This window comes from Pristiophorus japonicus, chromosome 4 (assembly GCF_044704955.1).
Source record: "Pristiophorus japonicus isolate sPriJap1 chromosome 4, sPriJap1.hap1, whole genome shotgun sequence".
Taxonomy (NCBI): domain Eukaryota; kingdom Metazoa; phylum Chordata; class Chondrichthyes; family Pristiophoridae; genus Pristiophorus; species Pristiophorus japonicus.
Genome location: NC_091980.1, coordinates 50,886,767 through 50,914,537, shown reverse-complemented (window position 1 = coordinate 50,914,537; position 27,771 = coordinate 50,886,767). Strand labels below are relative to the sequence as shown.

The 27,771-nt window shown below is 40.4% G+C and overlaps 1 protein-coding gene across 15 annotated transcripts in view; it reads right to left on the bottom strand.

Moving 5' to 3' along the window:
- LOC139262901 (rap guanine nucleotide exchange factor 6-like) overlaps window positions 1–27,771 on the bottom strand; it is a 448,770-nt gene that overhangs the window by 72,882 nt on the left and 348,117 nt on the right. For 11 of the 15 annotated variants that reach the window (XM_070878168.1, XM_070878169.1, XM_070878171.1 and 8 more), the window contains 9 exons: window positions 26,319–26,477; window positions 24,042–24,194; window positions 19,859–20,023; window positions 19,489–19,596; window positions 16,148–16,351; window positions 15,065–15,173; window positions 10,685–10,931; window positions 4,104–4,261; window positions 1,325–1,339 (listed from right to left, as the gene is read on the bottom strand). In XM_070878168.1, the coding sequence (XP_070734269.1) occupies window positions 1,325–1,339; window positions 4,104–4,261; window positions 10,685–10,931; window positions 15,065–15,173; window positions 16,148–16,351; window positions 19,489–19,596; window positions 19,859–20,023; window positions 24,042–24,194; window positions 26,319–26,477 (1,318 nt within the window). The remainder of the gene's footprint in view (window positions 1–1,324; window positions 1,340–4,103; window positions 4,262–10,684; window positions 10,932–15,064; window positions 15,174–16,147; window positions 16,352–19,488; window positions 19,597–19,858; window positions 20,024–24,041; window positions 24,195–26,318; window positions 26,478–27,771) is intronic. The other 4 variants (XM_070878170.1, XM_070878182.1, XM_070878173.1 and 1 more) reach the window with 1 other exon arrangement.

The following is a 27,771-nucleotide window of genomic DNA, read 5'->3' as shown; positions in this document are numbered from 1 at the left end:
GGACTTAAGGCGAGTTAGGATACGGGCAGCAGAGTGTTGGATCTAGATACATGGTAATTCCATCCTGAATTTAAAACTACAATGTGCCTTATCACAGATGCTAAGCTGACAGGCCTGTAATTAGCTTGGTCTCCCTTTCTAAAAATGGGTACTATATTGGCCACTCTTGTTTTCAAGCACACATCCACAGAACAGAATCCATGGGGAAAAAAAAAATCAGGTATGGTGTAAAACGGACCACCGATTCACTACGAGCCCATTTTGTGCTATCAACGCAGAACAATTTTACCCCTTGGATCTTTTTGGCTGCTAGCCTCAGTGAATCTGACAAGTTGATTTTAGTGTTGCCATCAGCTGCACAAGTGCTCAGCCAATTGCACTAGAACAATATAAAAGTTGCTTTAATATGTGTCTAACCTATACTCCAATCAGGAAGTGCTTGATCTGAGTATTTTGACATAGTGTCAAATTGGAAAAAAGTGTTCTATTCCCAAAACAACTACCTTGATGAGAAAACAATATTCATTTTAAAAATGAAATTTAGAACTATAACGAGTCTGTCAAGTGTTTCAATTTTTCGTATGGGTTAAAATATTTCTTGTTCCCATCTGGCATTTGTAAAGTTAGGTCAGAAAAAAGGGTGATATGGGAAAGCAGCAAGCCAACTCAGATGAACGGATCTCAATTAGCACAGCGTAGATATAATGAGAATTTTGGGTGACAGCCACAAGGAGGATTTACATTATTGAAAAATATTGTACACACACAAAAAAAATTCTCAAGGGAAATAAAATTTAATTCATGAAACCTCCCTATTTTCTTTCCAGAGCACCTTGGCATTGCCATACCACACATTTCCTTTGGTAGGCTGAGGACTTGGTCCCAGGCTTCTGTCAATGCTGTATTTCAGCTGGTCCCAATAGAACGCATGACACAGGTTGGCTACAATTCTCCATCTGATTTTCGCTCCCTCTTTTGGGAAATGACCAGGGTTCTTACTTAGTGCCTCTTTACAGCAACTTGAATGAAATCAACAACTCAACAAGTGGTGGGGGAGGTGAAATATAGTGAGCAGAGAACAATAAATCCTCTTCTACCACTTCATAATGCTGTGCGTAGGTTGTGCAAAGCACCGTGCCATCAAGAAAAAAAGTGCTTTTTAATCTATCTCTGCAAAACTAAATAAAAGCAACACCACAATGTAAGCATGTGTAACCTGTAATCATGTACATGAAGGTGCAACATAAAGTGAACGCACCAGACAAGGAAACAAGCATGCAATAAATACAAGAACACAGATATAGAAAGACTGATGGATACTTACTATAAAAACCTGCAGCTGAGATGGGTATAATTTAGAAGCAAAACAGACAAAAAAGGAAATTACACAATTTGTGGAGTATTGAAATCAAATTTTGAAAAAATATTCAACAAATAATTACAGCAACCAGCTCAATGATAAAAATTTCAATCATGCCAACCAATGATCATACAGTTCAAGTTTAAACAAAATCATTGTCTTAGTCTTAAATGCGCTCAGCTGTATTTAGTATAACCTCAGGGGTACTAACTCAGTTTTTGTTGAGAAATAGACTCTTAAAAAGGAAAGCAATATTATTAGAAACTAAAGTTTAGATTCCTGAATTTGCTGGGAAGTTTTCATTTTTTTTTTTAAAAAGAGGACATTTAAATGAAAACCAGAGCAAAATTGAATGGCTGAATTATGTTTTATTTTTGGGGGGTGGAAGAAAAAGATGGAGATTTTATATTAAAACTGATAAATATGTCAATTTGAGACTTTTTGAAATGGTGATTTTTGAGTTTCACAATGTTGGTTCTAGACACCTCTTGGAACTCAAGCAGGTTTTTCTTTCCAAACAAGTTTTATAATTTAATATTTTTTTCTAATTTTATTTGAAATAAATATTATACTCCTTGTGGATCTGCCCTTTTCAAAATGCTCCACACTCATCATCATCATCATCACAGGCAGTCCCTCGGTATCGAGGAAGACTTATTTCCACTCCTGAAGTGAGTTCTTTGGTGGCTGAACAGTCCAATACGAGAGCCACAAACCCTGTCACAGGTGGGACAGATAGTCGTTGAGGGAAGGGGTGGGTGGGACTGGTTTGCCGCATGCTCTTTCCGCTGCCTGCGCTTGATTTCTGCATGCTGTCGGCTTTGAGACTAGAGGTGCTCAGCGCCCTCTCGGATGCACTTCCTCCACTTAGGGGGGTCTTGGGCCAGGGACGCCCAGGTGTCAGTGGGGATATTGCACTTTATCAGGGAGGCTTTGAGGGTGTCCTTGTAGCGTTTCCGTTGCCCACCTTTGGCTCATTTGCCGTGAAGGAGCTCCGAGTAGAGCACATGCTTTGGGAGTCTCATGTCTGGCATATGGACTATGTGGCCTGCCCAGCGGAGCTGATCGAGTGTGGTCAGTGCTTCAATTGCTGGGGATGTTAGCCTGAATGAGGACGCTGATGTTGGTGCGCCTGTCCTCCCAGGGGATTTGTAGGATCTTGCGGTGGCATCGCTGGTGATATTTCTCCAGCAACTTGAGGTGTCTTCTGTACATGGTCCATGTCTCTGAGCCATACAAGAGGGCAGGTATTACTATAGCCCTGTAGATCATGAGCTTGGTGGTAGTTTTGAGGGCCTGGTCTTCAAACACTTTTTTCCTCAGGCGGCGGAAGGTTGCACTGGTGCACTGGAGGCGGTGTTGGATCTCCACACTATCCTAAAGTTAACTCTACATGGAAAAGTGAGAGGTGACAAAACTAAATCTCCACTAGCCATCTGTGCAGCTCTGCAAATCATGTGTTCAAAAGAATGTCAGCCAACTGAACAGCTCACATCTAACGAGAGCAACGCCATAATTTCAATGATTAAAAAAAACTGAAGCAACAGTTTCAAGATTTCCAACTCTTCTAGACACTCATTGTGTGTCAGAATGTGAAATATTCTTGTTTTGCATGCATTCAGGTCATGTTTTTAAAAAAATGAATATGTATCCCTTTACATGCTAGTTTTTCCTTTGCTCACCAGTTTTATGATTTGCTCAAAATAAACTGAATTTTACTTAGTAGAGTGTATTTTTTTTTTTTTAAAAAGAGTGTTCTAGATATAGTGGATTAATATCACATGAAGAGACTGTGGGCTAGAATTTGCACTGTTTCACCGCCTGGTTTGTTGGCGGTATTGGCCGCTTTGGGCGAGAACCGGGTCGACGAATAACTCCCCAGCTGGCACACGCCAGTGGTTTCGAACTCCCGCTGGGGAGCGGGCCGCCAGCTGCAACATCCACAGATCGCCCTGGCGCGATCTTTGGAAGAGCGGGGACCCGTTGGTAAATATAAAAAATTTTTTTTTTTGAATGCCCATGAGGATCAGCGGAGCTGGGCGGCAGGTAAGTAGGTCTGCAAGAAAAAGATAAATGATTGATTTTTAACTATTTATTTTCAAAATCTGTTGGAGTGATTTAATTTTAAAAAGTGTCAGGAAAGTTTTTTGGATTTTTTGGTTAGGATTAAAAACATTTTTTTTTCCGGTGTTAGGCCCAACCCGCATCCTCTGTAAATTTTTATAGATGTTTTTATTTTTCGCCTATTTTCTTTAGGCACCCCACAATCTAGCCGAAATGACTTTTCCACCCAGATTGGGGGTGCAAGGCCCATATTTTTCGCTGGGCAGATTAAAAAAAAAAATTTCGGGACGTTTTCACTGGCGATAATCTTCCCAGCCTAAGCGGTTTTTTGGGCGGCAATCGGGCGCTGGCAGGCTTTGGGGAAATTCTAGCCCATTGTGCACTATACCCTCCAAACACCATTGGAAGTATAACACTCATGTGCTGTTCAGTTCCTTTCTCCTAGCCGACAGAACAACAGTGATTGCACTTCATTGTCACTGAAGTACTGTGGGATGCCCTGAAAATGTGCAAGTTCTTCTTTCCTTCCTTAGGTTGTCAAAATTGTTGAAGCATGCTTTAAAACCAACATATTTTCACTACACTGAGTTTTGAAAGATATGTAAATTAAAACATTGATTTATGTTACATTTTAAATGAGGATAAAGAAATCTTTCTAGATTTTAATGTTTTTTTTTACCTGTAGGATTTGTGAAATCAAGCATACTAGTAGCAGGTTGCAACAGGTCAGGGCTACTAGACGAAAGTGTTCCAGGGAACGGCATTATAGCAACACTGTGCCTGAACTGCCTTGTTCCAACGATGCTGTCATCCTGGGACTGGCTCACTCCAGCATCACTGTGGACCATTAAAGTAAAAATAAAAAAGTTTAGTGCTTATAGTAAATAAATCTAAATTGTACCCAAGCAATACCGATGTTAGCATATTCATAGTTCTGAATTGGGATAAGGCTCCAGTCTTCATTATCCTGCTTTGTATCACCATTTGACAATACATTATGTTTCACATTTTAGTGCATTCACAGCTAGCAATAAAGAACATTTAATGCTTATAGACTATGTTATATATGGGAGGGGTGGAGAAAATCAGCGAGCGAGTCACCCTGGGCTGTTCTTGGGCAACGTCTGGTGACTGGTTGCAGACTGATACCATCAGAGGATCAGGTACCAGATCACTTGCCTGCCCTCTTTCGGTTCCTGGGGAATGATGCACGTTACAGGGAATCTATTAGGACAGCAAAATTATGCTAAATGTTTAAAGAATGAAGGGAGAATGTGTTAAAAAAGCACAATACGAACAGACATTCTGTTTAAATGTTATTAAGAACTATAACTAAGCTGCATGAAATGTTAGTACAGTTTAATGCGAAAGATGTATATTTTTGTCCTATGTAAACCCAATATTGAACGATATCTTAGAGCAGGGGTCAAAATTTCTAGTAAATGAGTAGAAGTGGGCTAACAAGCTAAGAGTTGGTGCTACCAAATTCCTTATAATTGGAAGTGTATTTGGTTATCTGTTTTTAACATAGAGATCCTTAGTTTGAGTGAATGTAACATGGGAGCAATCAAATCTGTACTAAATTGTACCATGGCACTAGCTCCAATAGTTCTGCTGCGAGGCTACTAAATATAAGTAACCCAACAAAACATTGATTTAGAAAAAATTACTACATTTCTATCCATGCATAGAAATGGATAAAAATACAATTAGAGGCAACTGGGCTCATTAAATGATTTGTATGTAAAGCTTTTAATAAATTAAGTATCTTACCAAAATAGTCCCCTGTATGAGTTATGCAATCACAGAAAGAAGACAACATTTAATACAATGAGATGGATTACATTAGTAATAGTAAAGTATACAACAGACAAGGATAAACAGCTGAACATTTTGCTATTTTCACAATTGATTACATAAACCAACAGAAAGCTCGACAGTAGTTCAAAGTTCTTAATATATTATAATAGAATCAACAGTTGGAGGAGCAACATGGATGGGTTGAGGTGATCAAGGAAAAGAAATAAAAATTAACTTAAAAAGAAAAAGATTCACATTCATAACCTCTCAAAAATAAAATTAAGCAACAAAAAAGGCTGTATCTGCCATTATTTGGAAAGATGTCTATAAAATGCTTATTGTGACATTCTTACTATTTAGCTTATCTGACCCCTGATGTGCACTACTTTAAAAAAAAGTTTTAATACTATGGTCACTGGCATGTGTGTGACCAATGAGCAAGAGGCTACTGTGACATTAGCAATGCAGGATAATACTGTCACACCAGGAGGTTATAATAGAGTAATGGAAGCCTGGGAATAAACACAAGAAAATAATTTCGATGAGGGGTTCAGGTTGTGAGGATGGAAGTTTGCAACCTCCGTGCTCGTGAGTTGATTGGAGGAAAAATTATTCCCAGGTTAAATCTGGTATGCCTCTTAATCGTTGGTAAGAGCAGTATCGACATCAGGCCTGCTATTCACCTGCCCTCTTGGACAGAGATGGTGGCCTGGCAAATTTAAAAGAAAAAGGATTTGATGTATTTAAAAAAATTTAGTAGCTTCTTTTCTGTGACAAATGAGAAAAATAAAGCATGAGATTAACTGAACTGACTCAAGGTAAGTCATGAAAAACCCCAGGAAGCCTCTTGCAAGATGATGCAATGAAACAAAATGAATGGTTGGTTGAGTGACTTATATAAACAAGCACCTGTGTAAGTCTTCAACTCCCACACATGTAGATTTAAAGCATTTTAATTATCGTTTTTGTCATCTAATGCACTTGAAATATGTGCTTTGCATTCATATAATGATCTAATTCAAAGTACTTGAAAAGCAGTGATCGCATTTAAGAAACTTAGCTCTGTCACACAAACAATACTTTAATTGAACTGTGGAAAATTGATGGGAAAGCCTTTTTGCCTTTCTGCTTCACTAGCATTAAAAATTCAAAACCCACCTGTTAATTTTTCTGTTTAATTTGAGTTGACTTCCCCAACGCCAGTACCCGTCCTCAAATTAACAATTCTATCCTGAGGGTGGACACATGCCAGCACTTCACGAAGATGCTTCAAACAGGAGCGAGAGCATAGGACAACTAAATCCGCCTTCCCATTTATCTTTCTCCAGATGTTCTAACTAAGATTAGGAACTTATTCTATGGGGAAGTCTTATGTCCTAACATTCTATGATGCAATATACTAGTGCATTGTATCTTCATGTAATGTTAGTACACCAATGTGCTGTGCCACCAGGCCATCTAGCTTTAGGCCAATTTAAAAGCAAAAGTGGCAATGCCACAATGAACAGCCAAGGTCAAGTTTGTTTATTGATCAAAATTTCAATTCAGCACCGCTGCACAAATGAACATCATGGAATTCTGTTATTAAACAACAGACTTAACTCGCAACAAAAATATATCCCAATGAGAAGGAAAGACTAAGAGAAGGGATAACCATCCGTGGCTAACTAGGGAAATAAGGGATAGTATCAAATTGAAAATAAGGGTATACAGTGTAGACTAGTGGGAGGCCAGAGGATTGGGAAACTTTTAAAAGTCAGCAAAGAACTAAAAAAATAATAAAGGGAGGGAAGATAGATTATGAAAGTAAACTAGCACGTAATATAGAAACAGATAGCAAGAGTTTCTACAGGTACATAAAAAGGAAAAAAGACTGGCTAAAGTAAATGTCGACCCGCTACAGGATGAGACTAGGGAATTAATAATGGAGAACAGGGAAATGGCAAAGACGTTGAACAAATATTTTGTATCGGTCTTCACGGTAGAAGACACTAAAAATATCCCAACAGTGGATAGTCAAGGGGCTAAAGGAGTCAGGGGGACGGGGGAGGGGAGGGAGGAACTTAATACAATCAGTATCACTAATGAAGTAGTACTCGTTAAAATAATGGGACTAAAGATGGACCTGATGGCTTACATCCTAGCGTCTTCAGAGAAGTGGCTGCAGAGATAGTGGATGCATTGGTTGTAATCTACCAAAATTCCCTGGATTCTGGGGCGGTCCCGGTGGATTGGAAAACCGAAAATGTAACGCCCCTATTTAAAAATAGAGGCAGGCAAAAAGCAGGAAACTATAGACCAGTTAGCCCAACATTTGTCGTTGGGAAAATGCTGGAGTCCATTATTAAGGAAGCAGCAGCGGGACATTTGGAAAAGCATCATTCAATCAAGCAGAATCAGCATGGTTTTATGAAAGTGAAATCATGTTTGACAAATTTTCTGGAGTTCTTTGAGGATGTAACAAGCAGGGTGGATAAGGGGGGACCAGTGAATGTGGTATATTTGGAGTTCCAGAAGGCATTAGATATAGTGCCACATAAAAGGTTACTGCAGAAGATAAAAGTTCACGGGATTGGGTGTAATATATTAGCATGGATAGAGGATTGGCTAACAGAATACAGAGATTCAGGATAAATGGGTCATTTTCCGGTTGGCAAACAGTAAATATTGGGGTGCCGCAGGAATCGTTGCTGAGTCCTCAACTATTTACAATCTATATTAACGGCTTGGATGAAGGGACCGAGTGTAATGTAGCCAAGTCTGCTGATGATACAAAGATGGGTGGGAAAGCAAATTGTGAGGACACAGAAAATTTCAAAGGGATATAGACAGGCTAAGCGAGTGGGCAAAGATTTGGCAGATGGAGTATAATGTGGGAAAACGTGAGGTTATCCACTTTGGCAGAAAAAATAGAAAAACAAATTATAATTTAAATGGAGAAAAATTACAAGTGCAAAGGGTATTAGTGAGGCCACACCTAGAGTACAGCGTACAGTTTTGGTCTCTGTATTTAAGGAAGGATACACTTGCATTGGAGGCTGCTCAGAGAAGGTTCACTAGGTTGATTCCAGAGATGAAGGGGTTGACTTATGAAGATAGGTTAAGTAGGTTGAGTGGGTTGGGCCAGACTCATTGGAGTTCAGAAGAATGAGAGGTGATCTTATCGAAACATATAAGATAATGAGGGGGCTCGACAAGGTGCATGCAGAGAGGATGTTTCCACTCATAGGGGACATAGTCTCAGAATAAGGGGCCGCCCATTTAAAACTGAGATGAGGAGGAATTTCTTCTCTCAGAGGGTTGTAAATCTATGGAATTCTCTGCCCCCGAGAGCTGTAGAGGCTGGGTCATTGAATATATTTAAGATGGAGATAGATAGATTTTTGAGCAATAAAGGGTAATGGGGAGCAGGCAGGGAAGTGGAGCTGAGTCTGTGATCCGATCATCCATGAGCAGGCTTGAGTGGCCTACTCCTGCTCCTATTTCTTATGTTCTTATGTACTAGAAATCAAAATGAGTGTGAAACTTAAACTGAAGGAAAAACAAGAAAGTGTTATTCCTACCAACAAAATGAAATAAAACAAACTAGTCTAATTAGCATGATATTGTCCTTTTATATAAAAATAAAAGCTTCAGGAACAATGTGGGCACAGTCTCAGCACTGCACCACTGTACATCCAATATAGTTTACCTCATCCAATAATATGAGGTCAGTTCAATTAAATATTTTTGTGGTTAAGAGCCACATTATCACCTGCCAGAAGCCCTTAAAGCCATAATACTGTGGGCTAAAGATGGATTGGGGACAAAGCAAGCAAAGATAGGTGCAGCAATGAAAGGGAGCCCAGTTAGCAAGGATGGGCCACACATCAGGAAATGGTTCCACAGAGGTCTCTATTTCAGCATCTGTGGTGAACAGGCAATGAGAGCAAGGAGAACTGCTGAGTAGCTTCAGCCATATTGTGGAAAGAATCCTTAATTCAAATAAAAACTGGGGCAGTAAGTCTTGAACACATTCCATGTGTAGGTTTCTAGTGCACCCATTATTCAGATTATATGTAGCGCGCATAAGCATGCATAGCTCATTTCTACCCCTTCCCCAAGATACAAACAGGACTGTTCTGGCAGACCCATTGTTTCAACTTGCCACTGTTGCACTGAACTAGTCTCCACTTATCTTGACTGTTTTCCCCCTTTGCTTATTTAACAACCCAGATTCTTCTGAAGCCACATTGGTGATGTCAGGCTCTTTGGTCTCAATTATCTCCTTTCACTAGAAATTAAGTTTGGTGAAAATGCCATGAATGGGGAAGTTTAGCAAAATATCCCTAAAGTTTAACACTACAGCTTAATGTATAATCTTCTGACACGCTAAGTGTGATACAAGGTTGTAAGCATGAAATGCAGAGTTTCCACACCCAAAACTGTTGCTGGTTTATGCTGTTTTTATTTAAAAAAAGGTAGTTAACATGCAATTTTGTTAGTGATCATACCATTCTGAGGTCAAGAGTCTTGCTTCCTCTCCAACCACACACAACTGTTCTTTCCAAGAGGGGGTGCCTGGCTGCCTGTTGGCGGCCTGGCCTGACCAACGGCCTGATTGTCAGGCCGACTCAGGAGTTGGCCGATAATTAAAGTAAAATGGCGGTCGCGTCAGTGTGCCCACTTTTTAAGGGCGACCGCATCGCCCAGCCACTGGAAGCTTCCCGTCACGCGAAGCTGTCGGCAATTTCTAATAGGGCGCTGCCGGGCAGTAAGGGGTGACGCGCCCGGCAGGGTGGAAACATGGGGCGTGGTGGAAACCCGTTTCTACCGCCCCCGGCTCAGGGGCAATTCCAGATGGGTCAGCCCGCCGCCTGCCCCTGGGCAGAAAGACCTTACCGCCCCATTAGTGGTGGTAACGGGCCTTAAAGGGGGCAATATCCCTCCCTTGGTCTTTCCACATCATATACCATCTATAGTCATGAGAATTGGGCAAACACCATACTTCTTATGATACTATGAAGTTATTATATGAGCAAGTATTATTATTCAGTATCTTGACCTTGGCCGACAGATGGCTCGCTCTCTCGTGGGGAATCTGTTTAGCATTAGCCTGCAATTGCTTACTGGAGATCAGGAATGTGGAAAAAAATGCAACTATAAAAGAACAGCTAATCCTCATTAGATCCGACTTAAGGTTCTTCCTCCACATCCCTTCAGCTAAATGATCAAGTTTGGTTTCCAAAATAGCTAAATCATCAGCTAATCATCAAGACACTTCATTTGTGAGTAAAGCAGTATCTTTCACACCTGGGATTAACTGGATATTCTCTTGTTTCCATTGTATAATCCTGTATGTGTTTCAAATAATGGAGGTTAATGGTTAGAACTTGCTTGCAACTCATTAATTCCAGAAAGATGGTCAGCCATAAATGAGAATTTATTCAGAAATTCCTGTGACTCAAATATTTCACCTACCTGAATGGTTTTGGTGGCAAGATGCTGAAACGTGTCTTGTCAAGTATTTTCCGGATTTTGTTTCGACCACCTGATACAGTGTTGGCTTTCATCTTCTTGTTAGCCTTTTCAGAAGGAAACATCTGTTCGACGTCTCTGTGCAAATCTGGATGTGAATAACGATTGCCCTTTTTTTCCGCAATTTTAGGAATATGAGGAACCCCATTTTTTTTCTCCTGCGTTAACCTACTTAATAACTCCTTAAAAACTGGAGAGAAAGGAAGAATTAGTAATAGTACAGAGTTCAATTTTCTTAGTTCAAATAGAACCATTTAAAGCTGTTCTGACCAGTGTTCGTTTTTCCAAAGTATTTTAAGCCACTCAGTAGATTGGATTCTAATAAATTATACAGGCTTCAGATTCATTCCTAACTCTGTTCATAATTACAACTTGAATGTGTGCATGAGCAGATCTTTTTCAACAATGTTTTTATCTTCATAATCTATCCGCAATGGGAAAGTGAAGGAAGGAACCACTAGGAGAGTAACCAAAAACAGGAAAGAGGCAGAGACCATTAGTTGGGTGAGAGTTTATGCAGGCACGAGTCCTTAATTTCCCCTTCTCATTATTGGGGTGGTGGTGGTGAAAATTATCCCTAAAACGTGGGTCTCACTGACTCCCAATACAGAATCTGGACTAAACACAATTTCCTAAATTGATGAAGGAAGAACGAACCTGCACTCATATAGGGTGGTTCAGATCCCCAGAAGACCCCCAAAGCACTTAGTGTCTAGTAAGGTACTTTTGAAGTGTATTCACTGTTGTTTCTACACTCCAAAAGTACTTCATTGGGCAAAGTAGCACTGAGGTAATTGTAAACCACAAGGTGATAGGAAGGGACAATATGTATGAATATAAAGGGGCTGCAGGAGGGGTCAAAACTAAAAATCATGGTTTAAAAACTAATATTAAAACACTCTACCTAAACGCACGCAGCATTCGAAATAAAGTAAATGAGTTGATGGCACAAATTATTACAAATGGGTATGATTTGGTGGCCATTACAGAAACGTGGTTGCAGGGTGGCCAAGACTGGAAATTAAACATACAGAGGTATCTGACAATTCGGAAATAAGGGAAAGGAGGTGGGGTCGCTCTGTTAATAAAGGATGATATCAGGGCAGTTGTGAGAGACGATATTGGCTCTAATGAACAAAATGTTGAATCATTGTGGGTGGAGATTAGAGATAGTAAGGGGAAAAAGTCACTGGTGGGTGTAGTTTATAGGCCCCCAAATAATAACTTCACGGTGGGGCGGGCAATAATCAAGGGAATAATGGAGGCATGTGAAAAAGGAACGGCAGTAATCATGGGGGATTTTAACCTACATATCGATTGGTCAAATCAAATCGCACGGGGTAGCCTTGAGGAGGAATTCATAGAATGCATACGGGACTGTTTCTTAGAACAGTATGTTACAGAACCCACAAGGGAGCAAGCTATCTTAGATCTGGTCCTGTGTAATGAGACAGGAATAATAAACGATCTCCTTGTAAAAGATCCTCTCGGAATGAGTGATCACAGTATGGTTGAATTTGTAATACAGATTGAGGGTGAGGAAGTAGTGTCTCAAACGAGCGTACTATGCTTAAACAAAGGGGATTACAGTGGGATGAGGGCAGAGTTGGCTAAAGTAGACTGGAAACACAGACTAAATGGTGGCACAATTGAGGAACAGTGGAGGACTTTTAAGGAGCTCTTTCATAGTGCTCAACAAAAATATATTCCAGTGAAAAAGGGTGGTAAGAGAAGGGATAACCAGCCGTGGATAACCAAGGAAATAAAGGAGAGTATCAAATTAAAAACCAATGCGTATAAGGTGGCCAAGGTTAGTGAGAAACTAGAAGATTGGGAAAATTTTAAACAACAGCAAAGAATGACTAAGAAAGCAATAAAGGAAAGATAGATTACGAAAGTAAACTTGCGTAAACATAAAAACAGATAGTAAATGCTTTTACCGATATATAAAACGGAAAAGAGTGACTAAAGTAAATGTTGGTCCCTTAGAAGATGAGAAGGGGGATTTAATAATGGGAAATGTGGAAATGGCTGAGACCTTAAACAATTATTTTGCTTCGGTCTTCACAGTGGAAGACACAAAAACCATGCCAAAAATTGCTGATCACAGGAATGTGGGAAGGGAGGACCTTGAGATAATCACTATCACTAGCGGGGTAGTGCTGGACAGGCTAATGGGAATCAAGGTAGACAAGTCCCCTGGTCCTGATGAAATGCATCCCAGGGTATTAAAAGAGATGGTGGAAGTTATAACAGATGCATTCGTTATAATCTACCAAAATTCTCTGGACTCTGGGGAGGTACCAGTGGATTGGAAAGCAGCTAATGTAACGCCTCTGTTTAAAAAAGGGGGCAGACAAAAGGCAGGTAACTATAGGCCGGTTAGTTTAACATCTGTAGAGGGGGAAATGCTTGAAGCTATCATTAAGGAAGAAATAGCGGGACATCTAGATAGGAATAGTGCAATCAAGCAGGCGCAACATGGATTCATGAAGGGGAAATCATGTTTAACTAATTTACTAGAATTCTTGAGGATATATCGAGCATGGTGGATAGAGGTGTACCGATGGATGTGTTGTATTTAGATTTCCAAAAGGCATTCGATAAGGTGCCACACAAAAAGTTACTGCAGAAGATAAAGGTACGCGGAGTCAGAGGAAATGTATTAGCATGGATCGAGAATTGGCTGGCTAACAGAAAGCAGAGAGTCGGGATAAATGGGTCCTTTTCGGGTTGGAAATCGGTGGTTACTGGTGTACCACAGGGATCGGTACTGGGACCACAACAGTTTACAATATACATAGATGACCTGGAAGAGGGGACAGAGTGTAGTGTAACAAAATTTGCAGATGACACAAAGATTAGTGGGAAAGCGGGTTGTGTAGAGGACACAGAGAGGCTGCAAAGAGATTTAGATAGGTTAAGCGAATGGGCTAAGGTTTGGCAATGTCGGAAAATGTGAGGTCATCCACCTTGGAAAAAAAACAGTAAAAGGGATTATTATTAGAATGGGGAGAAATTACAACATGCTGCGGTGCAGAGGGACCTGGGGGTCCTTGTGCATGAATCCCAAAAAGTTAGTTTGCAGGTGCAGCAGGTAATCAGGAAGGCGAATGGAATGCTGGCCTTCATTGCGAGAGGGATGGAATACAAAAGCAGGGAGGTCCTGCTGCAACTGTACAGGATATTGGTGAGGCCGCACCTGGAGTACTGCGTGCAGTTTTGGTCACCTTACTTAAGGAAGGATATACTAGCTTTGGAGGGGGTACAGAGGTGATTCACTAAGCTGATTCTGGAGATGAGGGGGTTACCTTATGATGATAGATTGAGTAGACTGGGTCTTTACTCGTTGGAGTTCAGAAGGATGAGAGGTGATCTTATAGAAACATTTAAAATAATGAAAGGGATAGACACGATAGAGGCAGAGAGGTTGTTTCCACTGGTCGGGGAGATTAGAACTAGGGGGCACAGCCTCAAAATACGGGGGAGCCAATTTAAAACCGAGTTGAGAAGGAATTTCTTCTCCCAGAGGGTTGTGAATCTGTGGAATTCTCTGCCCAAGGAAGCAGTTGAGGCTAGCTCATTGACTATATTCAAATCACAGATAGATAGATTTTTAACCAATAAGGGAATTAAGGGTTACGGGGAGCGGGCAGGTAAGTGGAACTGAGTCCAAGGCCAGATCAGCCATGATCTTGTTGAATGGCGGAGCAGGCTCAAGGGGCTAGATGGCCTACTCCTGTTCCTAATTCTTATGTTGTTATGTAAAGCCCTTTGAGACTTCCGGTGGTCGTGAAAGCGCTATATAAATCCAAGACTTTCTTTCTTTTTAGTCAAACGTGGCAGCCAATTTGCACAAAGCAATGTTCCACAAACAGAAATTAGATAAATAACCTGTGTATTTGTGAGTTAATTTAAATGTTGTCCATGGCATCAAGAGAAATTTGAAGACTGCCATTGTTTTTTTTTTACATTCACCTTGAGTAGGCAGACAGGGCCCCAGTTTAACATCTCATCCAAAAGACAGCAGCTCTGACAGTGCAGCAATCCCTCATTACTGCACTGGAGTGACAGCCTAGATTTTGTGTTCAAGTCTCTGAAGTGAAGCTTGAACGCACAATCTTATGACTCTGAGGTGAAAGTGCTACCACTGAGTTAAGGACATGATTGGCACATTATTAATTGCAATTTGTATTCAGGTCCAAGAAGAAAGCATTTAGTACTTTCATGAAGATACCAACTCAGTAACTTTCAAGTCACATGTGTCGTATCACTTACTTACTAATTAATGTTTGATGGCATTTTAAGTCCAAATATACTCACCAAATATGTTGGTTTTGACAGTGATGGACAGATGCGTGTTATTCCTCAGAATTTCTTGCGCTTTTGTGTACTGAATATTCTCAAAGTTCTGTCCATTTACTTCCATAATCTGAAATAATTTTGTCACTTGTTTTAAAAATGCTAATTTCAATAAGAATTACACTTGCAGAATCAAAGTACACTTTCCATTTTGTTAGATGTACAGTCACTATGGCAATCAAGCCAATGACAACCATTCATATTCAGTGAAATACTTCATGATTGTTGTATTAAGTATGCATGACTGGACATTAAATGTTGGCAGGCTATATTTAATTGCATCATAGCGGAGCCTAAACCTCCCTCCCCAGCACACTTCCCTGCCCAACCCACATGTTTCCAGCAGAGGTTTCTGGATAGTAATCAGAAGGAGAACCCTGATGATTTTTGCCTTTCTAGCCTCGAGGTTAATTATAGAATCCCTGCAACCACCTTGACGGAGATCAACTTGCCCTGTACAGGTGATCATTCCTTGTGATTTTCTGGTTCATATGGCTCAGCTAAAAGCTGGATAAATTTGCCGTGATAAGGGGGACCAAAAAGAGGTGGAGTGTCTCACCTAAGGTTGGACTGAGGCATTGTCACGGAAAAGTACAGCAAGGTACCATATGTAAACTGCGAATGTTCAAAACTGGATGCAAAAAGTTTGGGTGGGGGAGAAGGTAGAGGTGGAAGTCAAATTTTCTGTGCTGACTTTCGTTGCTTCATATCTAGGCTCCCACATTCCAAAGGAACACTAGCAGATCAACTTTAAACAAAAGGGAATCCAAGATAAAGAAATGCTCCAGCAGTCATTTGGGACTCAATCATTACAATAAACGCACATTAGCAGGCAGTGCCTAAATCAGATTGAGTATAATTGGTCAGGTAGTCTACCATTTTAAATAATTTCTACAAAATTTGTTAATTCTGTGTGCAATTGATAAAAATAGACTTTATGTTTAATAAATTTCACAAAAATTAAACATGCAAATTTCAAACAGCCAAGCTTCAAAGAGTTCCACTGTTACAAATACTTGTACTTTCATATGCAATAGTTTTTACCTGGTCACCTCGTTTAAGTCCAGCCTCGGCAGCTTTGCTGCCTGGCTCCACACTTTCCACAAAGATACCAAATCCTCTTTCACTGCCACCAAGCAGATTAAAGTACAATGGGGACTCTCTGGAAGGTTTTAGCAAAGTTATCTGCCTCCATTTGGCTTTAGCAGCACAAGCGATATTCAACAACCTGAGATGTCCTTTCATTTTCTGCAAATTAAAAATATAAACTGTACAGATACTCCACACATATTTTACAATAAATGTAGATAGAAAACAATGAATATTTGAAAGTGATTGCAGATCAGTACTCTTAATCAAAGTATTCAAATGAAACACCTGTTGCAGAATCTCACTCTCATCTGAAACTCTCAATATTAAACTATGGGCCCAAGTTTCCACACGCACCTAGAACGGTGCAGTCCCGACCTGGACGCCGGTTTTTCGCGCCACAAAGTGCGCCTAAAAAAATCCTCCGTATTCTCTACCTCCCTGCAGGTCCTCTGGCCCTCTGCGCAGCGCAGCACGAGCTATAGGGGGCGGAGCCAGGTCCCTGCGCTGAAAACAGTGCCGGGACCTCTGCACATGCGTGCTACAGTGGGCACGCAAGTGCAATAGCTCCAGGCGCCCGAAACTGTGTGGGAGGGGCCCGAAGCACGCAGCCCCTAGCCCTGGCCGAATGGCCTCACTGGGGCTGCGTGAATAAGGCTCCTCCCACGGCCAGCTCCTGCTCCCCCCCCCGCCACCTCCGGACTGGACCTGACACCCGCTCCCCCCCCCCCCCCCGGCCTGGACCCGACCCGCGCTCCTGCTCCCGCTTCCCCCCCCCCCCCCCCCGACTGGACCCGCCCCGCCGCCCCCCTCCCCCCCACCACTGGACCCGACTCCCGCTCCGCGCCCCCCCCGCCGGACTGGATCCGACCTGACCTGACCTCCCCCCCCCTCCCTCCCTCCCCCCCTCTCTCTCCCCCGACCCGAACCGAACCTCCCCGACCCGACCCAACGCCACCTACCTGTAAATCTGGTGCTGGGGACGGGCCCTGCCTGAAGTCTCGGGCCGGCCCGTTCAGCCTTCGGTCCCGAAAGGCCTGCCTGAAGCACTTTCACACAGGTAGGAAGATGGTTTATTTAATCTTTTCTTTGCTTATAAATGTTGATTCAGGTTGGATTTATTTGTATAATATTTGTATAAGTATAAATAAGGATTTATTATAGAATTTAATGACTTCCCTTCCCCCCCCACCTCGTTCTGGACGCCTAATATGTAACCTGCGCCTGATTTTTTAATGTGTAGAACAGGTTTTTTCAGTTCTACAAAAATCTTCACTTGCTCCATTCTAAGTTAAGTTGGAGTACGTTTTCACTGTGGAAACTTTCAAATCAGGCGTCAGTGGCTGGACACGCCCCCTTTTGAAGAAAAAATTCTGTTCCAAAGTGGAACTGTTCTACCCGACTAGAACTGCAGAAAGAAAAATGTGGAGAATTGCGATTTCTAAGATAGTCCGTTCTCCACCAGTTGCTCCTAAAAATCAGGCGCAAATCATGTGGAAACTTGGGCCCATAAACTTTAAAATCACCAAATTACACATAATGTAACTAGTTTTGATTTGATTTGTTTTAATTAAGTTTTCATTGAGCTTTTATCTTAGCAATAACTGTTAGATAGACACTACTTGATCAAAATAGCTGTGTGAGAATATTCAAACAGGGGTGCCTTTTATTCAGGTAATAATGAAAGACAAGGCAGGAGTATGAGACATTTTGCCACATCAGTAAATATTTGGCATGAGGCAACACCATGTACAAAAGTGATCACTAGTATGATAAAAACTTTTCAGTTTACCGTCGTCATTAGATCACTTCCATTTAAAACAAATGTAACTTAAAGGTAAAGATAACAAATTAGCTATACCAACAGAAACAAGAGGCAGAGAGAATATATTTAGTTCAAAATAAACCCGGAATGAATATAGTGCAAAAGTGAAGCTTGAGCAGTTTATTACAGTCTCCAGTGCTTCATTTGACAAGGTGCCACATAAAAGGTTACTGCACAAGATAAAAGTTCATGGGGTTGGGGGTAATATATTAGCATGGATAGAGGATTGGCTAACTAACAGAGAACAGAGAGTCTGGATAAATGGTTCATTCTCTGGTTGGCAACCAGTAACTGGTGAGGTGCCGCAGGAATCAGTACTGGGACCCTAACTGTTTACGATCTATATTAACGACTTGGAAGAAGGGACTGAGTGTAACGTAGCCAAGTTTGCTGATGATACAAAGCTGGAGGAAAATCAATGTGTGAGGAGGACACAAAAAATCTGCAAAAGGACATAGACAGGCTAAGTGAGTGGGCAAAAATTTGGCAGATGGAGTATAATGTTGGAAAGTGTGAGATCCTGCACACTTTGGCAGAAAAAAAAAATCGAAGAGCAAGTTATTATTTAAATGGAGAAAGATTGCAAAGTGCTGCAGTACAGCGGGACCTGGGGGTACTTGTGCATGAAACACAAAAGGTTAGTATGCAGGTACAGCAAGTGATCAGGAAGGCCAATGGTATCTTGGCCTTTATTGCAAAGGGGATGGAGTATAAAAGCAGGGCAGTCTTGCTACAACTATCTAAGGTATTGGTGAAGCCACACCTGGAATACTGCGTGCAGTTTTGGTTTCCATATTTACGAAAGGATATACTTGATTTGGAGACAGTTCAGAGAAGGTTCACTAGGTTGATTCTGGGGATGAGGGGGTTGACTTATGAGGAAAGGTTGAGTAGGTTGGGCCTCTACTCATTGGAATTCAGAAGCATGAGAGGTGATCTTATCAAAACGTTTAAGATTATGAGGGGGCTTGACAAGGTGGATGCAGAGAGGATGTACCCACTGATGGGGGAGACTGGAACTAGAGGGCATGATTTTAGAATAAGGGGCCGCCCATTTAAAACAGAAATGAGGAGAAATTTCTTCTCTCAGAGGGTTGTAAATCTGGAGTTTGCTGCCTCAGAGAGCTGTGAAAGCTGAGACATTGAATAAATTTAAGACAAAGAGACTGTTTCTTAAACGATAAGCGGATAAGGGATTGTGAAAAGCGGGCGGGGAAGTGGAGCTGAGTCCATGATCAGATCAGCCATGATCTTATTGAATGGCGGAGCAGGCTCGAGGGGCCATATGGCCTACTCCTGGCTCCTATTTCTTATGTTCTTATAAATAGCACAAGTGCTAGAAAAATAGGGAAAGATATCACTGGAGGAATATAAGTTGCTTGCAGGCAATGGACATGCTTCCTTGGAACCATGCCTCAGTTCTAAAACCAAATATTTTTATGAAATAGTCCGTTTTAAATACTATTCTTACCGCAGTTTCTAACTTATTTTCAAATTCCTCTAGAAAATTGGTCATGGCAGGATCTCCTTCAAAATCATTGAAGTGATTATTCACCCACAAAAGCACAACTCGCGTGACCTAAAATGAGATTGTTTGGAGTTCAGAAGTATAGCATAAATAAACACAGTGCAAAGCATGCTAATGAGTTTGAAATAAACTTAATTGCATATTTTAATTACTACAGTTAGCTGCCATATGTCATTACTGATTCCAAGACATACAGCTACACAAAATGGCAGTTTACACAAGCACACTTAAAAAAAACCCACCAATGTTTAGTTTTCAAAAATCAATTTTTTATTTTTATTTATTAGAAATTAATAGCAGTCTTCAGACTGACCTTGTCCCTAAGGCTATCAACGTTAAACCACTCCAGTAATTTCTCTCCAACTTCCATGGGACCTGACAGAAATGTTCTGCATGTTAACAGGAAATCCTCTATGTATGTGGGATCCACAATGGAATGTTCTTCAACTAAATGTCTAATAAGTCTGTCTGGCGTTCCCTGAAAAAGTAATGCAATGTTATTAAAATAAGTTCAGTTACCCTACAGATCTTTCATGTGTTCTATTTATTTTTCTTTTTAAGTTAAAGCTCTTTCTCCTTCTTGGCAAAGTCTCCAATGCCAAACATTGCTCAGAAGTTACATGTATGTTCATTAAATCACAAGGCCTTTAGTTATCACACACTGCAAAATCATGTGTACAACTATATTGCCAGACTTTTTAAACAGAAACAAATACTTTTTTTTTAATAAATTGGAGGGGGTGGGATGGTTCTTCGCTCAACCGAAACACTATTGAGATCTTCCATTTGCCTACTGTTTTAATAAAAATCATCCGAATTTGCTTCTTGGCTTCCTACCAACACCGATGTAAGCACATTTGAGGACAGAAATGCCACCCTATTCTGGTTACAGTAAATGGAAGAGTCAAGATTATCCAAAGGCCTTGATAAATCAGGTCAACCATATTCCTAGAATTTTAACCGCAATCAACAGTAAAGTGAAGCGAGTGTCTCAGCTAGTATGTTAGGAAGCTGCTAGAGTTTAATGTTATAAATTATGACTAAAGGTCAATTTTCAACTAAAGAAGCATTGTACAAACATCATGCAAATCAAATCTTTAGTTTTAGCATAAATGCTGAAACACAAATCCATTGTGTGTCATCCTTGGCTCAGTCTAAGTCAGTAGATCATGGGTTCAAGCCCCACTCCAGAGGCTGTCAGAGGTGCCATTTTACAGATGAGATGTTAAACTATCTACTCAAGATGCACATAAAAGATCCCATGGCACTATTTGAATTCAAAGAGCTCGCGAGTTCTCTTGGTGTCCTGGCCAACGTTTATCCATCATTTGCCTAAAGTAAATGTTGGTCCCTTAGAGGACAAGAACGGGGAATTAGTAATGGGGAACATGGAGATGGCAGAAACTCTGAACAAATATTTTGTATCAGTCATTACAGTAAAGGACACAAACAATATCCCAACAGTGGATGGTCAAGGGGCTATGGGGGGGGGGAAACTTAACACAATCACAATCACGAAGGAGGTGGTACTCAGTAAAATAATGGGACTAAAGGCACATAAATCCCCTGGACCTGATGGCTTGCATTCTAGGGTCTTAAGAGAAGTAGCAGCAGGGATTGTGGATGCATTGGTTGTAATTTACCAAAATTCCCTGGATTCTGGGGAGGTCCCAGCAGATTGGAAAACTGCAAATGTAACGCCCCTATTTAAAAAAGGAGGCAGACAAAAAGCAGGAAACTATAGACCAGTTAGCCCAACATCTGTGGTTGGGAAAATGTTGGATTCCATTATTATAGAAGCAGTAGCAGGACATTTGGAAAATAATAATTCGGTCAGGCAGAGTCAGCATGGATTTATGAAGGGAAAGTCATGTTTGACAAATTTGCTGGAATTCTGAGGATGTAATGAATAGGGTGGCTAAAGGGGAACCAGTGGATGTGGTGTATTTGGACTTCAAGAAGGCATTTGACAAGGTGCCACATAAAAGGTTACTGCACAAGATAAAAGTTCACGGGGTTGGGGGTAATATATTAGCATGGATAGAGGATTGGCTAACTAACAGAAAACAGAGAATCGGGATAAATGGTTCATTCTCGGGTTGGCAACCAGTAACTAGTGGGGTGCTGCAGGGATCAGCGCTGGGACCCCAACTACTTACAATCTATATTAACGACTTAGAAGAAAGGACCAAGTGTAACGTAGCCAAGTTTGCTGACGATCAATGTGTGAGGAGGAAAATCAATGCGTGAGGAGGACACAAAAAATCTGCAAATAGACAGGCTAAGTGAGTGGACAAACATTTGGCAGATCGGGAGTATAATGCTGGAAGGTGTGAGGTCATGCACTCTTGGCAGAAAAAAAAAATCAAAGAGCAAGTTATTATTTAAATGGATAAAAATTGCAAAATGCTGCAGTACAGTGGGACCTGGGGGTCCTGGTGCATGAAACACAAAAGGTTAGTTTGCAGGTACAGCAAGTGATCAGGAAGGCCAATGGAATCTTGGCCTTTAGTGCAAAGGGGATGGAGTATAAAATCAGGGAAGTCTTGCTACAGTTATACAGTGAGGCCACCCCTGAAATACTGCGTACAGTTTTGGTTTCCATATTTACGAAAGGATATACTTGCTTTGGAGGCAGTTCAGAGAAGGTTCACTAGGTTGATTCCGGAGATGAGGGGTTTGACGTATGAGGAAAGGTTGAGGAGGTTGGGCCTCTACTCATTGGAATTCAGAAGAATGAGAGGTGATCTTATCGAAACATTTAAGATTATGAGGGGGCTTGACAAGGTGGATGCAGAGAGGATGTTTCCACTGATGATGGAGACTAGAACTAGGGGACATAATCTTAGAATAAGGGGCCACCTATTTAAAACTGAGATGAGGAGGAATTTCTTCTCTCAGAGGGTTGTAAATCTGTGGAATTCGCTGCCTCAAAGAGCTGTGGAAGCCGAGACATTGAAAAATAATAGACAGAGATAGACAGTTTCTTAACCGATAAGGAATTAAGGGGTTATGGGGAGCGGGCAGCGAAGTGGACCTGAGTCCATGATCGGATGAGCCCCATGATCGTATTAAGTGGCGGAGCAGGCTAGAGGGCCCGTATGGCCTACTCCTGCTCCTATTTCTTGTGTTCTTATTATTTCTACTATTTATGGCATCTTGCTGTATGTAGATTGGTGCCACTCTTCCTTATATTACAACAGTGACTACACATCAAAAGTACTCCATTGGAAGGCACTATATAAATGCAAGATATTTTTTTCTTTTATAACACCAGAAATAGCTGAGTTGAGCTGAAAGGCAATGCAATGTTGGTTGCATGCAAATTTATTGTCACTGCATGTGCATTAGAAGCAATTTAAAATGACTATCACAGGACAGTACAGTGGAGCAACTCATTACAGTCACAATATGTTGATGGATCCATTACATGATTTCAAATGCCAAACATGCTGGTGAGAGATGATACCATGAAGAATAATGAGTTTTTCCACAGCAGAAAGAGGGAGGAAAAATAAAGATCTAGTAGGGAGCATCATACCAGACTCTGAACTCACATCCTAAAAGCAGTATTGGATGAGACCTGGGAACAAGTCTCCTAGTTTTGGTTAAAAATGGCAAATAGCCACAGGGACAGTAATGAAAGAGAGAAGTTTGAGGAAGGAAAATTTCAAAAAGGCTTCTCTTCTGCGATATAAGTCAATCACATTGGGAGCAGCAACAAATTGGATCACATCATTAACCGATGACAACCAAATATGTCTAATATTTAAGCTGTTTAAACACTCAAACTGCAGTTCATTGCGGATCTTCTGCTTGCCCACTCAACAAAAACGTGCACTTTCTATTACCATTGACATAATAAAACATGCCAAGTTCTTCAGAGGGAAAAATAATCAGACACTGAGCGGTGATGGAAAGAGAATTGGGGTGGTGACTGAAGGTATAATCAAAGAGCTAAGTTTTCAAGCAGCTTTAGAACACAGGAAGGAGCACTCATATAGTAAAACATTTACTTTTCTATATCTATGAAAGTTGATTTGACTTTCAAGCTGGATTTCTCCACAACGTCAAATATTATCAGGAATTGAATTTTAGTGTAGACAAACCAAAATTTCGTCCCAGAGGTATACTAACCAGAATGTCATGAATAACATGCTGATGGCTTTAAATATGCCTTTTTTTCTGTTTCAGGGAGTAAACTATGTCACGGTTTGGAAAAAAATCTTCAAGAGATAATTGCTACCTAGAAATAAAATCTGACAACTTATTTTAAATGGCCTAATGCAGGCTGGCAATTCACTGGCTGATTTTGCAAGTAATTTTGTTTCCAAAGTATATCAAGATTAAGTGCTTCAGCGATAGCTGGCAAACCCCATTTAATTTGCATCTGAAGGAGTCAATTATAGTAGAATAATGTGATCAGAAAATAAAGGAAGAATAGATAGTTCTATCTGAAAACATGAAAACACTGTAATGGCAATGATCAAATTTACCTTTATAACTATGTGTCCTTTCCTGGTTCCACTACGATCCAGCTCTCTGTGCTCTTTCACCATTACTATCTCCCCTTCCTCCTCCACTTTGTGAGTATTCTTCTCCACTTGATTCAGAATCCGACAGTAATCATGCTGAGCTATACTTACAAACTGTCACAAAACAAGCAAAGATACAGAAGAAAGTTGTTAGGTTAAGCACATTTTAGAAATAAGAGCCAACTTTTCAAGACAGAGTCCCAAACATACATCCAGTTTTACACTGGTATAACAAGTGACATTGAGGTTAAATTAGTTAAAAATATTTCTGCACAAGATAATCATTATTCATGGAATCTGGTACTTAAATATACTGTTGTAACACTACATATCTTTTTCTTATTAAGTGGCACAATGCAGTGCAAGTGAAAACAACTATAACACAAGCAGACTTCTCATCAGTTTAATTCTTGTGGTTATTGGAGCCCAAAAACATGAAGAAAATGGATGAGGATACCAATAGATAAGTCATAGATTTCCTGTAACCTAGTGTATCCACTGGCAACCAATGTTCCCTCTTTTTTTTTGGTTGTGCAGCCCCTTTAAAGGACTGCACGGCCCATTCAATTTTATGTGCATGCATGGTTTTTCCATTCAGCTGGTGACTGGGCTGTACGGGACCTCCAGACCGCTACGCGGCCACGCAGCTTAAAGGAAACATTGCTTGCGACCCTTTCAGATCTCACAACCTAAAATAGTTAAAGCACATCACTCTACGACACAAAGTTACATGCAAAGAGTATCAAAAAACTTCCACTATACAAATGATAATTAATAAGCATAAGGATCTTAAAAACACCAAAGTACACAAAAGTGATACTGTAATACTATGTGAAAGCAAAAAAAATGTATTTCAATGTTTTTACTTCCTCTTCTCAAGATGTTGACTCATGCTGCTTAACAACCATCAACAGAACTTCAAAGAATTGGCCACTGTTCACGTCAACCTAGATAATGAATGTTGGCAGACTATTTGATTTTGGTGGGGCGGATGGTCAGAGAGCAGTCCGATTCTGTCCTCACATACCCGTTTCAGCAGAGAGTATGGATTGGAATCATCAGAGAGACATTGGCCAATTTTGCCCCCTACTACAGCCCACAAGCACTGAGGCTAACGACAGAGACCCATCACGACACTGGCTGAGCTAAGCTAACTCAGCACAGACCAGACATCAAATCTGGGAGCTTCCATCTCTGTATCACTCAGCATCACATTTCTTGGTGCATGTACCCCTTCAGGCATCAGTATATCCACTGCTATGTGAGATTTAGAGAACAAACAGCTCAAGTGCAATCATCTTAACATCATGAATGGAATGCTGCCTTGTAGTTAGAAGCAGTCATGAGTATCTACAAAATTCCATGTTGAGCATATCAAAATAAATGTTATGAAAACATACACTTTTACTCCTGAGTTTCAGAACTGTATCTTATAAATACAAATATTCGATGTAGGTCGAAAATAGGAGATATATAATGCTTGCCATTGAAGATAGTGAGCTAAGTGTGCACTAAGACACAAATAGACAAAAAGACTCATTTTTTCCCTGATCTGGGCTGAGCCACATACGAGTAAAAACTCACCAGAAAATAGACTTATCCTGTTAAAGGAAATGTGAACAGGGGATGATCAGATTATACCTTATAACACCGGAATAAAGAAGTCAGCAAGATCAGATGCGTCAATGCAGTTACTGACTAATAGCTGATAACAGTTGCAGCAAACAAATCTTGGAGACAGTGGCGATGTACTCACATTTATATACTTTTACTTAGTGTCATCTATTCTATATTTTTCTACAGTATATTATAATCACAAAATTTGGATGTACTATGCATTTTCTCCTAATCCTCCTTCCAGCTCCAGTGCTATCTTCCTCACACTCTAAGTTATTTTATCTACCTCTCAGAGAACTCCATTAACTCTGGTGAAATTTGCTTTCTTTGGGACAGAGTTGGAGGAAGAAGAAATCAGAAAGAAAGTACTAGCCTAGACTGGTATGCAAATTCTCATCGTTTAGTCAAGTACCTGGCACTAACTATAGCTATTGACTGCCAACATGCACACATTACCAGTGTCAAGAGCCCAGCTGCTTTCAAGGAGATGGTCTAATTAATTCATTTATGTTCTCAGTTGCCCAGGAAATACTCATCACTACAAACGCTCCAAGTGTGGCTAAATTAGAAATTCCCTTGTCAAATTGCAATATTCAAAGTGCTCTTGAATCATGTTCTTACCTGACAATCATCTGCTTTGGTCCTAACAATTCCTTTCATATATTGTTTCTCCAAGGAGGGAGAAATACCAAAACTGTTTCCCATGCAAAGTATTTCAGCTCTTCCATGAGAGTCGGTGATTTCCACTGAGCCATTTAGAATAACATACCAGGACTCCAGCTGGAAGTAAAGGAATGTGGAATTTGAGGGAAAACTGCTATTTAAAGATGTATGCATGTCATTTCATTTTCTTATAAAATCATAAATTTAAAAGCCTCAAATATTCCAGGACTCTTTTCCCAGCTACAATAACCATGACAAACAAAGAGAGCAAAAGAGTTTCTGCTCTCTGCTATTAATAGCAAAGTCATAAACATTCTCTTTTTCCACATATTTATAATTTTGATGAACAGAATCCTTCCCCATAAAGTAATTTGAGAAAGACATGCACTGAAAATTGCCTCCATTATAAACTGGTGACTTTTAATTGTGTTAATTGCCCTACCAGAAAATGTGTATGAGCTTGGATCAATTATTACCAGACTGAAATCAGCAGTCAAGTGTGGAGAAAACTTGGCAATGAAAACACATTTCTCATTTTCCAAAAGAGGGAGGCTCACCATCAACATCTTTGTTGAAAGAAAATCATCAAGATAATTATGAGAGAGAGAGAGAGAGAGAGAGAGATGTCTATGAATTGCTGTTGTGTGCTTCTTAGTGGCCAGTTTTAAAGAAAACTGAGTGTTAGCTGCCTCCCTTGTACTCAGTGAATAATGCTTGGACTAGGAAAATTGATAAAGGGTAGATAAAAGGAATTTTGCTGTCCTTGGTTCAAGGATTAACAAAGATAACAAAGTCACTGACTGTGAGGAGGCTGAACTAACTTGTATTGAAACAAGATCAATACTTTGCATTGGCGGCATCTTCAACTGCCTCATAATGTTATCCTGTCATTATCCAGTAACTGCTCTCGGTCAGTTCAATGTAATGTTTTCAAACTAAGCGTTCATACCTATACACCCCAAAAATTAAAAACTGGAAATAAAAGTTATACTTAAGTTATTTAGATGGGGTTCCGACAGAAAATCTTCTGCTTTTGCAGCATCATACCGCAATAAAAACATATGCCTGCTTTGCAATATAAGCCTCAGGTGTTGTCTGATATCAGGGTCAGCCTTCAATGTGTTTTGCTAGCCTCTAGCTCTGAATTTACTGCAATGTCAACCTGGCTAAAAAATGGTAAACTGGATTTGAAAAGGTCAGAAAATGTGCAGTCGAGAAATAGCCAGAGGGAATCTGGGGTACAACTGGAAAGAGAGCATAAGGGATACAGCAATATAATTCTTGCATTTGCTATTAAAAACAAAATACTTCCATTATTTATCAGGAAGGGAGATTGAAGCACTCTTGTACACATGGTCATTTGTTTACAAACAGCAAAGCTCTCAGAATAACATTCATTTAAATATTTCCA